The 12,707-nt window shown below is 45.6% G+C and overlaps 1 protein-coding gene across 2 annotated transcripts in view; it reads left to right on the top strand.

Moving 5' to 3' along the window:
- The first annotated feature begins 2,122 nt into the window (after positions 1 to 2,122).
- Mllt3 (MLLT3 super elongation complex subunit) overlaps positions 2,123 to 12,707 on the top strand; it is a 281,881-nt gene continuing 271,296 nt past the window's right edge. The window contains exons 1-2 of one of the 2 annotated variants that reach the window (XM_006975966.4): positions 2,123 to 2,414; positions 3,770 to 3,950. In XM_006975966.4, coding sequence (XP_006976028.3) covers positions 2,403 to 2,414; positions 3,770 to 3,950 — 193 coding nt within the window. In that variant the 5' untranslated portion in view covers positions 2,123 to 2,402. Of the gene's footprint in view, positions 2,415 to 2,665; positions 2,846 to 3,769; positions 3,951 to 12,707 lie in introns of those variants that run through there. The other variant, XM_076564484.1, reaches the window with a different exon arrangement.

Here is a 12,707-nt window from a genome sequence, read left to right as displayed (position 1 = left end):
CTGGGCTAGCCTGAGAATCCCTCTTACAAATATAAGTTACAGTTTCTGGAGGGAATACCAAGAGATCAACTCTGGAATCAGAGCAAATGCTGAATGGTCACCACTCTGTGGAAATGACTTTACTAAAAACATATTCATATAATCATAGTTTCCAAGCTTATCATTCCAGAGTAGTCCCTACAACCTGGTTATTTGACAAGTGGTGTGATGACGTAGAGTAGATAGCCACCCCTCACTTACACAGCACACACAGCAGGTCTGTGTATATGCAAACAGTGCTTACACACACACACACACACACACACACACACACACACACAGAGATGACATGTACTTATGGACTTGGCTGAGAAATATGTCCTTGGACTTGTATTGAAGTTTCCTCCCTCAGGTACCTTCTCCCCTGTGCTGAATTCTGAAGGATGGGAGAAACAGTTTTAGGAGAACCACACCACTTGAGTTGCAAAGTTGCTGCTTTGGACTTGGCTGGAAGTGGTTGATCCTATCTGATTCCAGTCATCTACATCGCTGAGCAGCGGGAAGAACTGAACTTGATCATGGAGAACCTGGGGCCCCAGGCAACCTCCTTCCCGTTATTCTGAAGTCTTCAATGCAAGGGCCGAGTTGTGCTTTCATGGTCTCTGGCGCCAGGAAAAGAGGAAAGCAACAAAGTTGAGTCAGAAAGAGGGAGAGAGACAAAAGGACAAGGAGAAAAGAAGAAGTTGGCGATCCGGAGAGAAAGGGTAGTGAACAAAAGATAAAGTCCGGAAAACAGCCCCCACCAAAACTAGTTCAAGAAAGGAATTAAGAGCCAGAAAGGTACAAGAACTTTATTTAACGAAACAAAGTCACACCCATCTTTCATTTTCGTATCTCGTCTAGATCTTATCCGTTTCCTTTTTAAAGGTTGTCTGTGTCTCTAGAGGAAGCTAGTAACTCTTTTTCTTTCTTTCTTTCCTTTTTTTTTTTTTTTTTTTTTTTTTTTTTTTTTTGCGCCCCACGTATGGCTTGATATTCTTTCTATCCATGGCCACAGAGACAAAATACAAGCGGAGCTGAAGCATTTGTAGAACAGCGACTCTGGAGCACTCCTGCAACGGGTTGTCACCCGGGAGCCTAAATGGATTAATACCCAGAGATGGATTACGTTGGCTGTCACCAATATGCCTAAAGATTATAATCCAATTTATGCACATTACAGTCAGTATTAACTTTATCTATTTTAAGGCTCCCAGTCGCCTCGTGCGTCCTTAGAGAGAGGACAGACCCTGATGCAACCCAGCAGGTTGTCAGTGGGGGAAGCCTCTCCAAGAAAACAACTGGGAAGCTGGTTCCCAAAGGGTCTTCACCGGGCACTCCCAGGTGTCTAGATTTCACCTGGGCATGGTTTTGTGAAGCTTCTCAGCCCGGGATCACCAAGGCGGGAGGCGTTTCCTAGGAAGGAAATGGCATTCCTGTTTCGCGTACATTTCATTTTTAAATTTTCAGTGGCGGTGGCAGGAGGGCGGGGTGGGCTGGTGCCTGGGAGTAGATGGGAAAAAGGGATGTAAGTAAGGTTACTGCGGGCTGCTCAGTCCCAGAGATTGCTATTTGGAGGCTTTTTTTTTTTTTCTTGTCGCGTGGATTTCTCTCGCTCTCTGTTTAAGTAAGTTTGTTTGGGTGTGCGTTCTTGCGATTTCAGCACAGACCCACAAAAATCCACGGTGGAAAGTAAAAGCAAGCCCGCTCTCCCTTCTCAAACGTGCTCACTACCGCCAAAGACTTGATTTAACAACCCCTTCTCCGGCGGCTGGGGGCTCCAGGCAGTGGCCACATTCCAGCAGTTTTAATCCGTTTTTTATTGTAGGGCGAACGGAGTTTGCACAGGGGCCGGGATGGCTCCCCAGCTGGCCGCTCTCCCAGCGCCGGGCCTCCTCCCTCCATTTCCTCCCCCCCCCTCCCCAGCAGGAACCTGTTACTTTAAGCGAGGCGTTCCAGTGTGGCGCTGCGGGCCGCCGGGGTTTCGGGAGGCGGCCGCTGATTGGCTCTTTCGAGCTCCCCCTGGCTCGGTCGCTCGGCCTCCCCGCGCGCTCCGCCCCGCCCGCGCGCCCTCCCTCCGCCCCGAGAGGCTCGAAGCCCGGGTGTCAGGCGCCACGGCGCATGCTCCGGACTCATCCTCTGGCCCCGGAGCTGCTGCTGCTGCTGCTGCTGCTGCTTTTGCTTTTGGGGCTGAGTTTAATAAGCGAGCGAGCAAGCGAGAGAGCGCGGGGTGGGGTGGGGGCAAAGGCAGAGCATGTCCGCCATCTACCCTCCGCTCCCGGGCGCGCTCTCATTCATAGCAGCCTCTTCATGAATTACAGCTGAAGGGGGCGGGGGAGGGGGGGTACCACACAACACCCCGGCAAACCTCCGGGCCCCCAGGCATGGCTAGCTCGGTAAGTACATGCAAAAATAATAATAAAAGCCCCCCTCCCTCTCCTCCTCCGCCCCGCGCCGCCGCAGCCCAGACAGCGCCAGCGCTCCGCGGTTCCAATTAGAGAAAGGTTGGTTTTGCTCGCGGGGAGCTGCCGCCTCTCCCTCCTCCCCACCCCCCCGGCGCGCGCGCACACACTCGCACACTCGCCGCCACCCCCCCCCCCCCCGCGCCTCCCGCCCGCCTCGCCTCTTTGCAATCGCAAGAAGCGCACTCACACTCCCTCTGGCTCACACGCGCGCACACACACACTCACACCCGGTGGAAGGAGGCGAATAATAACTCAGCCATATTTCAGCCGCCGCCGCCGCCGGGAGCTGCGGGCACGGTCCGGGGACGCGGCGAGCAGCCTCTGCGGCCGCACCTCCGCCGAGCGCCGCGGCCGCCACGATGGTGCGTTCTCCGCGGCGCGCGCGTGAGCCCGAGTGTGCGGGCTGACAGCGGCGGGGCTGCTCGCAACTTTGCCCCAGCGGCCGGTGTGCGCGACCGGAGCTCGGCGGCGGTCCGCCAGCAGCCCTGCCTTTCTGCATTTCGTGGCTTTCGGGGCGGGAGGCTGGAGGGAGTTTGCGACCACTTTGGCTCTTGAAAGTGTGCAGCGGGGGCTCTGTTGGGCTGGCCTCGCCGCTCGTGGGGGGCTGTTCGCTGAGGGGTGCGGGGTGCTTTGAGTTATGGATGCCTCGGCGTGTTTTCGTGCGGGCGTGTGTGTGCGTGTGTGTATGTGTGTGTGACGACGTCTCATTCTTGTGCATGAACCCCGTGGTAAGAAAGAACACGGGAGTTTGTGCCCATCAGCAGAGGCTGCCTGTAGTTTCCATTCCGCCTGGCACCGCGCTCCACACGCACACACACAGGTACACAAAGACTTCCTCGGCGTGTGCCTTTCGCCGCGGTACTTTCGGGGAGGGGGCTCGCCAGAACCCCGGGTCCCCATCCCAGCCACCTCCCCTTCCACGCCGGGAAAGCACCCCGGCATCCCCTCCTGATTGTCTCCTAATTTGTTACCGACGCGATTGTTGTCGTGCTTGCCGTGGTGGTCGTGTTCTTCCCTTTCCTGACCCCCTTCGCGACTAGGGGTAACATTCCGTTACAATCCCGGCCGCTGTGCAGCGGCGCCCGGGGCCCCTGCGGCCCGGCTCGGTGTGTCTGGGGGTGTGGGGTGTGCGCGCCCACGCGCGTGAAACGTGGATGCAGAGGGCACTGCCGTTTCCTTTTATGTGCGTTTCAAGGAGGAGGGAAAAAAAATGTCAGGCGCAATGTTGAGCAGCGAACGGTCGCCTTCCTGTTGTTCACGGCTGTCTCTCCTCCCCCTGCCCGCAGTGTGCCGTGCAGGTGAAGCTGGAGCTGGGGCACCGCGCCCAGGTGAGGAAGAAACCCACGGTGGAGGGCTTCACCCACGACTGGATGGTGTTCGTGCGCGGCCCGGAGCACAGTAACATTCAGCACTTTGTGGAGAAAGTCGTCTTCCACTTGCACGAAAGCTTCCCTAGGCCAAAAAGAGGTAGGGCTCGAATACAAAAGAGACTTGATAAAAAATGTCTTTGCTCGAGAGGAAACAATCGCGGGGCCCCGGCGCTCCCCGGGCCGTTCCCCGCCCCCCGCGCCTCGCTTGCCGGTCTAGCCTGGGACCCGGGGGCGCGGTGCCGTTCTGGCCAGGTCCCTGCTGCCGCCCGCCCGCCCGCGCGCGCGCAAGCGGTCGACTTGAGCTCCGGGAAAGTCAGCGCAGAGAAAGAACCGTCAGGTGTCGCGTGTTTATTCACCCCAGCCCTCTTGGGTTGCTGTGGGTCCTTTGGGGGAAGGTGCAATTAGTTACTGGGTTTGGAGCTTTGGAGAGTAGGGCTGGAGGGAATAAACAGTTTGCGTCTTTTCTTCTCCACCTGGAGAAATTGAGGTTTACCTGTGTTACTAGCCAAGAATGCATTGGAGGTAGTTATTGTTCCGTTTAGAGAAGTCAGTTCTCTAGGTTCTTCTGGCCTCAGTGTTTGAGGCACTAGGTGCCAGTTGCTGTAGACTCTCCCTTTGGGAGTTAGTCTCCACCTCTCCTCACCTCAGCCTGGATTTTACTAGTTGGGGGACTTATTAACACCCCCCCCCCCGCGGCATTTTACTGCTCCAGTAGATAGTGAGCACATTCTGGAGTGTCTTCTGGTTGGGACCCACAAGGGGAGGAGGGGGTTCCTTTAAGGTTGAAAGCTAAGTTTCAGGCAGTGATGCTGTTTTGCCTATCTCTTCAGTTTCCTCTACACCTTGATCCTTGGTCATAAAGTCGGATTGCATACTCTTGCTGAGGCTCTGTGGTCCCAAACATCTTCAATAAAAAGAGCCAGACAGTTTGGGGGGGGGGGCGCGGAGAGGAAAGGGGTGTCATGTAAAACGATGTTTGAAGAGGCTTTGAAAAATACTGTTTTCTCTTCCCTCCTGCCTCTGGAAAGCGGCTGTCTGGTTGTTTTAGTTGGATTACTGGAGGTAACAGTACAAATACAATAAGGTGCTTTGTTTGTGAGCAGCTTTATTTATCTAAGTCGACACAATGGTTAGTAGTTATCTTCCATTTGATCCGTAATCTTTATTGGCATCTAGAACTCCTGCAGTTTCTTAGAGTAACATCATAATAAATCCATTCTGCTGAGAGTGATGTGGAAATTATTGAACATTCAGGGGCCCGAATAAAGAAAGGAGAAAGGATGCATGCCTTGGAGGTGGCAGAGTTTGTGTTTATTTTTATTTTCCGTGCCTGTATAATGGGAGGTAGGATTTCATTTTTGTGCCTTTAATGGCTAGGCTTATAACTCCTTTCCAAAACTTGACCAGTTGAAATTTTGATGGGCTTTGTTGAATGGTTAAGAAATGTGTCCATCTTCTAGTAGAGGTAGGAGAAGATGCATGACTTATAGGAGGTAACACTTAGTATTTTAGCATTTTATATGAACATATAGACAGGTACTGTATTTTTGTATTTCCTCAAAGCCGTGGTAAGAATGTACATGGCCAGGCTGTCTGCAGATGCCTGGGGATGATGTTGGTTGGAATCCCTCTCTCCTCCCATGTCTGTTGAGCCACTGCAGAGTTTAAACAAAAGAAAGCACCTTCTGAGCTGTTTGGTACTCTGCTGCTGCTCACTTCAAGGCAAAATACACTTTTAAAAGCAGTATTTATTGTGTTAGGAGAATCAACTCAGTTGTTAGAAAATGTTGCTCTTCAGGTAACTTTGCTTGGGCACCTTGATAATTAACCAATTGGCATATAAAAATCAAAGGTCCCCTCTTTTCTATTTCCCACTGTTTCTCTGCTTCTGTGGGTGTGAGTGGTGATGCCACCCTGTTTTCCATACTGGGTGATTTTTCTGTCCAGCCTGGCGGGGGTTGCTGTTCCCATAGCACACACCTGCAAGGTGTGTTGAGCCCTTGATAACAGTGATGACTTCTCAATCTCTCTGGTGAGGGGTGTCTGTTGATTGGACTTCACAATTTCAATTATCAACTGTGGAGTTTCTTCTTTATGCAGTCGATAAGCCATTGTTTTAAAATGTTTATTTTTGGATTTTTATTTGTGTTGTGTGTGGTTCCCATGATGTGACAAGTCCTGGGAAAAATGCCAATTTCTATCGCCCAGGAGAGACCTTGTCATACTGTAATTACAATGATTCAGATTGCTAGAGATTTCACTGTTCATTGGGAATGGCGAGCTATAAACTCCAGCAACACCAGGCGTAATGTTCAATCCTGGGATCTATTTGTTGACTTATCAAATCTTTGAAAATGATAAGAACAAATGAAAACTAAGATCACCAGGCATTTACAAGGCTTTTTTCTAGTACCTTTCAAGGTGCTGTGTCTTGCTATATGGTGGATATAATTGATAGGATAAAGTTTAACTAATTGGAAATCAGAGGAAGTGCAGAAATGAATTTGAGAGAGATCGGAGTGCAGTGTGTTTAAGGGAAAGCTTATCCTCTGAACTGTTAGTAGTGACAAGTTAATGCCCTTGCATTACATACAGTAGCTAATAAGCTGAGGAACCCCAGATCTGGGCATGAACTGTTCAGCCATGAAGATGGATGAGTCCTTAGCTTTGTAATCCTTGGTTTAGAAAAGCAAATTGATTTTCAGGTTGATTTCCTTTACTTCACAATAATATTATGAGAACTTGTAGAGAAAGAAATTATAGTATTTTCAACTTGTTGCCAAATGAGAATTATATATACCATTTCAGAATTGAGCTAATTGGATTTGAATTAATGAGGTTTTTCTCTGTCACAAAGACGTGTGGGAGACCTTTAATTTAAAACTACTGGCACACAGTCCTAGAAAAAGAGATTTTGATGAAATAGTGAAGCCTAGAATATCCATTAGCTAATGAAGAATAGGCAGGTCAGAGTTGATGCATTTTCAGACTATCTATTTGCAGGAAAAGACCATATCTTATGTATTATTACCAAAGATTTATGCTGGTCTGATATGACTGAAATGAATAGTTATATTCAAAACATTCCATTTAAAATATTAATGTTTTCATTTTTAGTCAGGTCTAAGTTTTGGTGAACTCTCCTTCCAATTATACACATCCTTACTATTGCAATCTGTTTTATTGACATTTATGATGTGAAAGCTGTTACTTATTATTTTATGAAAGCTAATTTGGCCACTGGTATGATTTGATAGCTTTCTGTTTGTGCCTCTAGTCCTTTGAGTGGGCAAATAAAACATAATCAGTATACCCTTACAGCTAGCTCTCCTTTGGTTTAGGCATCTGTGATTAGCTTTATTATAGAGCTCTGATTTGTGCCTCTTAAGTAATTTGGACAACTTTTTTTTATCAAGGTAGCTAGTATTTGAAGGTTTATTTGGTTGAGGATTGGTATATATCCTGTATCTTTTGTCTTTGGAGGCATTTAAAAATGTACCAATTAAAGAAATAAGGATGGGTGAATGTCAGTCAGTTGCTTATGGTTCTGATGGGAATTACACTGACCAGCAAACAGGGTGAAGCTTCCCTAGCCACTTGACAGATGCATTGCTGAAGGAATGTCACCTACAGTGGTGAAAATGTCAGCTGGGTATGGAAAGTTGGGAGGCCATTTGGCTAAAATCGATTATGATTTCAAGTGTTTCTATCATTGACCTCAGCAGATCTACCAGGAATTTCCTAGTAGCTGTGACTTCCCAAGTATACAAACAGATCAACTATTTCTTGTGATGTTTTTAATAGCAAAACTTAGTAAGAAAGCCATAGAGGGGGACTTCAAATGAGTGCACGCAAAAAGTGGCAAATGTGTATGTAAATGTCAGGACGTCTTAGTGACCTGTTAGCTGGTCAGGCAACATGTTGTCCAGGTGATCCATTAAGGAGTGTGCCTCCTCCGATTGCACATGTACACATGTGTGAAGAGATTCTGGGTTCTGGGCATCAGTCTTCCAATGGTCACCTTTGAGCAGGTGGTGGTGGTGGTGGTGGTGGTGGTGGTGGTGGTGGTGGTGGTGGTGGTGGTGGTGGTGGTGGTGGTGGTGGTGCTGCTGCTCCTCCTCCTCCTCCTCCTCCTCCTCCTCCTCCTCCTCCTCCTCCTCTTCTTCTTCTTCTCTCTCTCTCTCTCTCTCTCTCTCTCTCTCTCTCTGTCTCTGTCTCTGTCTCTCTGTCTGTCTCTCTCTGGTTTTTCGAGACAGGGTTCCTCTATAGCATTGGAGCCTGTCCTGGAACTCACTCTGTAGACCAGGCTGGCTTTGAACTCACAGAGATCCTCCTGCCTCTGCCTCTCAGGTGCTGGGATTAAAGGTGTGTGCCACCACTGCCAGACTGAACAATACTTTTTAAACAACAAAAATGAGTGAGAAGTAGTGTGTGTGTATGGTATAAATGTCTCTAATGTCTGGTTTCATCAACAGGACCAGTGGCTGCTGTATCCACTGTTGTATTCGGTCAGCTCTGTTGCCTCATGCCACACAGCCCCAGATAGACTGTGCACTGCTGAGAATGAGACAGACTTAGGGCCACTGTGAAAAGAGTGTCACCGTTCTTAGAAATAGGTCTGAGGAGCAGTGTGGTCTGCAGAAGACACTTCAGACTAATGTAAACTAGGTATTAAGCATACAGTCTGACATGGATAGAATGCCTACCATGTACAAAGTGAATTCTCTTTGTAGTCATTACTATTGTTGCTAATAATAATACTTACGTTACAGAAGAAGAAAAGGCAGGCATTTCAAGGTTCTTCCCTCCTCGGATGCCAAGGGAACAATAATTCTTTTCACAAGAGGATACTCCCAATTGGAGTTTGACTGGATGTATTTTATAGGTGATTTTACAATATGTTTGATGATACACTCTTTGTATTATGCAGAGGCTTGTTAGTACAGGAATTATTTTAGATGACCCCTGTAGAACTTCCTCCATGAACTAAGAATGGCTAGGGACTGATTGATTTTATAATTTTACCTCAAAGATGGTGAGGCTGACTCTGTCTCCTAGTGTCTGTCTCTCTCCTCTTCTCCTTCCTACTCTCCCCCTCCTCCTCATTTCCCTCTTTCCTTTCCACTCCCTTTCTCATCTCTTTGATAATTTGTGTCACCCAAAGAGGTGTCTTTAGAAAATGGGAAATTACCAGGTTGGAATCACAGCTCAAGGTTTAGAATGTAGGCTGCTTTTCCAGAGGACCCTGGTTCATTCCCAGCACCACATTGGTGGTTTCCAGCTGCCTCTGACTCCAGCTCTGAGGATTTTTATGGTTTCTTCAGGCAGACCTGCACAAACATTGCATATACTCACACAGACGTACACAGACATGCAAATAGATTTATTTTATTTGTTTTTTTTAAGACAGAGTTTTTCTGTTTAGCCTTAGCTGTCCTGGAGTTTGCTCTGTAGACCAGGCTGGCTTGGAACTCACAGATATCCACCTGCCTTTGTCTCCCTAACACTGGGATTAAAGGCGTATGCCACCACTCCTGTCTGTAAATAAATCTTTAAAAAAGTAGGAAATTGCGTGCTGCAGTTGTTCAGTAGCCTTTATGAAGTGTTCCTATCATTTTAAATGTAAATGAAAATCATGTTTTTTCTAAGGTATAGACATACATGCATTTATAGAAAAACAAAACAAAACTAATGTAGAGAAAGAAGTTTTTTGAAATTTTCATAGATAACTGGTTAATATTTTGGTATCCAGGTATTTATCTACTCATATGTACATGTTTTAACTATTAATATCTTTTAATTAATATCTTTTGTAATGTATAATAATTTTGCATGTATTGTATATAATATGCAATATGTATAAAATAAGCATGCAATGCATATGTAACATAGACTATGCACATTATGTATAACATAATAATGTAGAATGGCTACTTTTGTAATTTATATCTATGTATCTATATCTGTTTTTTTTTTTGGGACAGGGTCTCACTATATAGCTCTGGTTGGCCTGGAACTCTATGTCCATAAGGCCGTCCTTGAACTCAGATCCATCTGCCTCAGTGAAGGGATTAAAGGTACACACACACACACACACACACACACACACACACACACACCTAGCACTATTAATTAATATTACCTCACTGAACAAGTATGTTTTGTAGTGATTAGAAAACTTGTTGGTACTGAGGGTAGATTTATTTCCATGTTCATAGAAAATCGTCTTTTTAGACTGCTCACTTTCATAGCATTACCTTAAATATGGATTTGTCATGCTTCGTTTGAACCTTTAGATTGCTCCCTATTTTGATTTTATTTTGAATAATGTTGCAATGGATACCCTTGACATTGTTTTTCATGATTTTCTGGTTTTCCATAAGGGGAGATAGTGAAGTCAAAAAACATTCAGAATGTTTTAGTTGGGTGTGGTGGTACACACCTTTAATCCCATCATTCTGGAGGCAGAAACAGGTAGTTCTCTGTGAGTTCGAGGTCAGCCTGGTCTACAAAGTGAGTACCAGGTCAATCTGGGCCACGTAGTGAAATCCTGTCTCAAAAAGAAAAACAAACAAAATGTATACAGATTTTAGAGTTTTGTATGTATTCATAAACTTTCTTCCAAACATTTTAAACTTTCTAGTTTATTGTTACCCAGGGGTTAGAGGATAACCCATTTTCCTATGTGGTTACTAATACTTGGAATTAACAGTTTAAAAAAAAGGAAGAAAGAAAATCCTGTCAGTTTGTGGCATGGAATAACTACCTTGCTTTAATTTGCACTTTTTATTGATCAGTGATGTCAAATACATTTCCATTCACATGTATTTATTTAGTGTTTGCCTCTCATGGGGTGCCTGTTTCATGGGGTGCCTGTTTCATGTTCTGTGTAGTTCATAGCTGCTTTTTTTCTTTCTCTGAGACAGGGTCTCAACTGTGTAGCTGTGGCTGGCCTGGAACTCAATGATCCACCTGCCTCTGACTCCCGAATGCTGGGATTGAAGTCTTACCTTACTCATGGTTGCTTTTCTACTTCATATGAAAATATAAAGAATTATATAACAAACACTCAAATCTGTACTACCAAAAAAGAATGAATATTTATATTTTTATCTTATTTAGTTCCTTGTTTCAGTTCTAAAGAATTAAGTGTTATAGGTGTAGCCAAAGGTTTTTATTTTTGTTTTTGTTTTTCGAGACAAGGTTTCTCTGTGTTGTTTTGGTGCCTGTCCTGGATCCCACTCTGTAGACCAGGCTGGCCTCGAACTCACAGAGATCCGCCTGCCTCTGCCTCCCGAGTGCTGGGATTAAAGGCGTGCGCCACCACCGCCACCGCCGCCGCCGCCGCCGCCACCACCACCACCCAGCTGCCAAAGGTTTTTAAATGCTTCACAGATTTTCCTTCTACCTCTTTAGCCTTTCTTCTGCTCTGTTTATCTACATTTGTGCACTTATATTGTTTGTAAGTGTGAGTGTAAAATCAGCATGAAGGGTGGCCCCACTGACTAAATTTGTTTATTATTAAAATTGACATACAATGTACATACCGTAAAAGTTATTCCCTTAAAGTACACAATTAAGTGTATTTAAGGTATTATTCAGTTGTACACTCATTGTCACTATGTACCAGGATACTTTCCTGAATGAATACTTTTGTACCTTGTCCCTTCTCTCAGGATGGTGTTTTTAACCTAGCCACCTTTCAGCTATGGAGTCAATTCGTTTCTTTTAAGGCCCTTTCCCCAGTGTTGCATCATGGGAACTTTTCCTGTGTTGAGGAAGACTACGTAGATCATTTTCTGTCCTCTACAGTGTGCATCTTTGTACGTCACCTTGTGCATGTGGACGAGAGTTTGGAAATCAGCCTGGAATTTGAGTCATTGATTGCTGACATGTACGCCTTTATTCTTACTAGACGTGGTCAGAAATGAGTTTCATTTTTTTTCCCTACATTTGTGTCAGTAGAGGCTATTTGTATGTTATTTTTTATATCATTTGATAGATAATGGAACTGAAATATTTTTGTTTGTGGTTAGTTTTCATTCATACTGGAAGTATTTTAGTCATTTTTACATGTCATTGTTTATTGATCATTCATATTTTTTTTTTTTTGAGACAAGACTCTGCTGTGTATTTTAGGCTAACCTGGAAGGCATCTCAAACTTGTGTTCATCTTACCACCATGCCTTCCTTCTAGATTTCTTTCTTTCTTTCTTTTTTTTTTTTTTTTTTTTTTCGAGACAGGGTTTCTCTGTGTAGCTTTGTGCCTTTCCTGGCTCTCGCTCTGTAGACCAGGCTGGCCTTGAACTCACAGTGATCCACCTGCTTCTGCCTTCCGAGTGCTGGGATTAAAGTGTGCCACCGCCACCCAGCTAGATTTCTTTTTTTTATTGAATTCTTTTTCCTTTTTAAAACTTTTTCAGAAAATGGCTGGGATGTTCGTATTTTGTTTTTGTTGTTAATTACGATGCTGATCTGTTATTTGTGTTGAATGCCCTTTTTTCATAGCCTGATTTATGGCAGATTTCGGTATACAAGGTATTAATTTTGTCGACTGGTCTATTTCATCTTTGCTTTCTTTGTTCATCTTGGCTTTCTTTGGTTTTAGGATCTTGTTTGTAGATGTGAGAATTTGCTTACCCAGCAGCCTTTGCTTGCATTTGCAAGGTAAGCAGAAGGCTAGGGAGATGTAGAAGAGAGATGTCCCGGCCTCCAGTGAGCTTAGGCACCTTAGAGCTAGGGACCACAGTGCGGTTCTCCTTTCTTTCTTTGTTTATCTATCTTGAGAGGGCCTCACGTAGCCCAGGCTAGCTTTGAGTTCCATATGCAGTTGAGGATGGCCTTGAACTTCTGG

This window comes from Peromyscus maniculatus, chromosome 2, assembly GCF_049852395.1.
Source record: "Peromyscus maniculatus bairdii isolate BWxNUB_F1_BW_parent chromosome 2, HU_Pman_BW_mat_3.1, whole genome shotgun sequence".
Lineage (NCBI taxonomy): Eukaryota > Metazoa > Chordata > Mammalia > Rodentia > Cricetidae > Peromyscus > Peromyscus maniculatus.
Note: the sequence above shows the minus strand (reverse complement) of the source record. Positions and strands in the feature narration are given on the sequence as shown.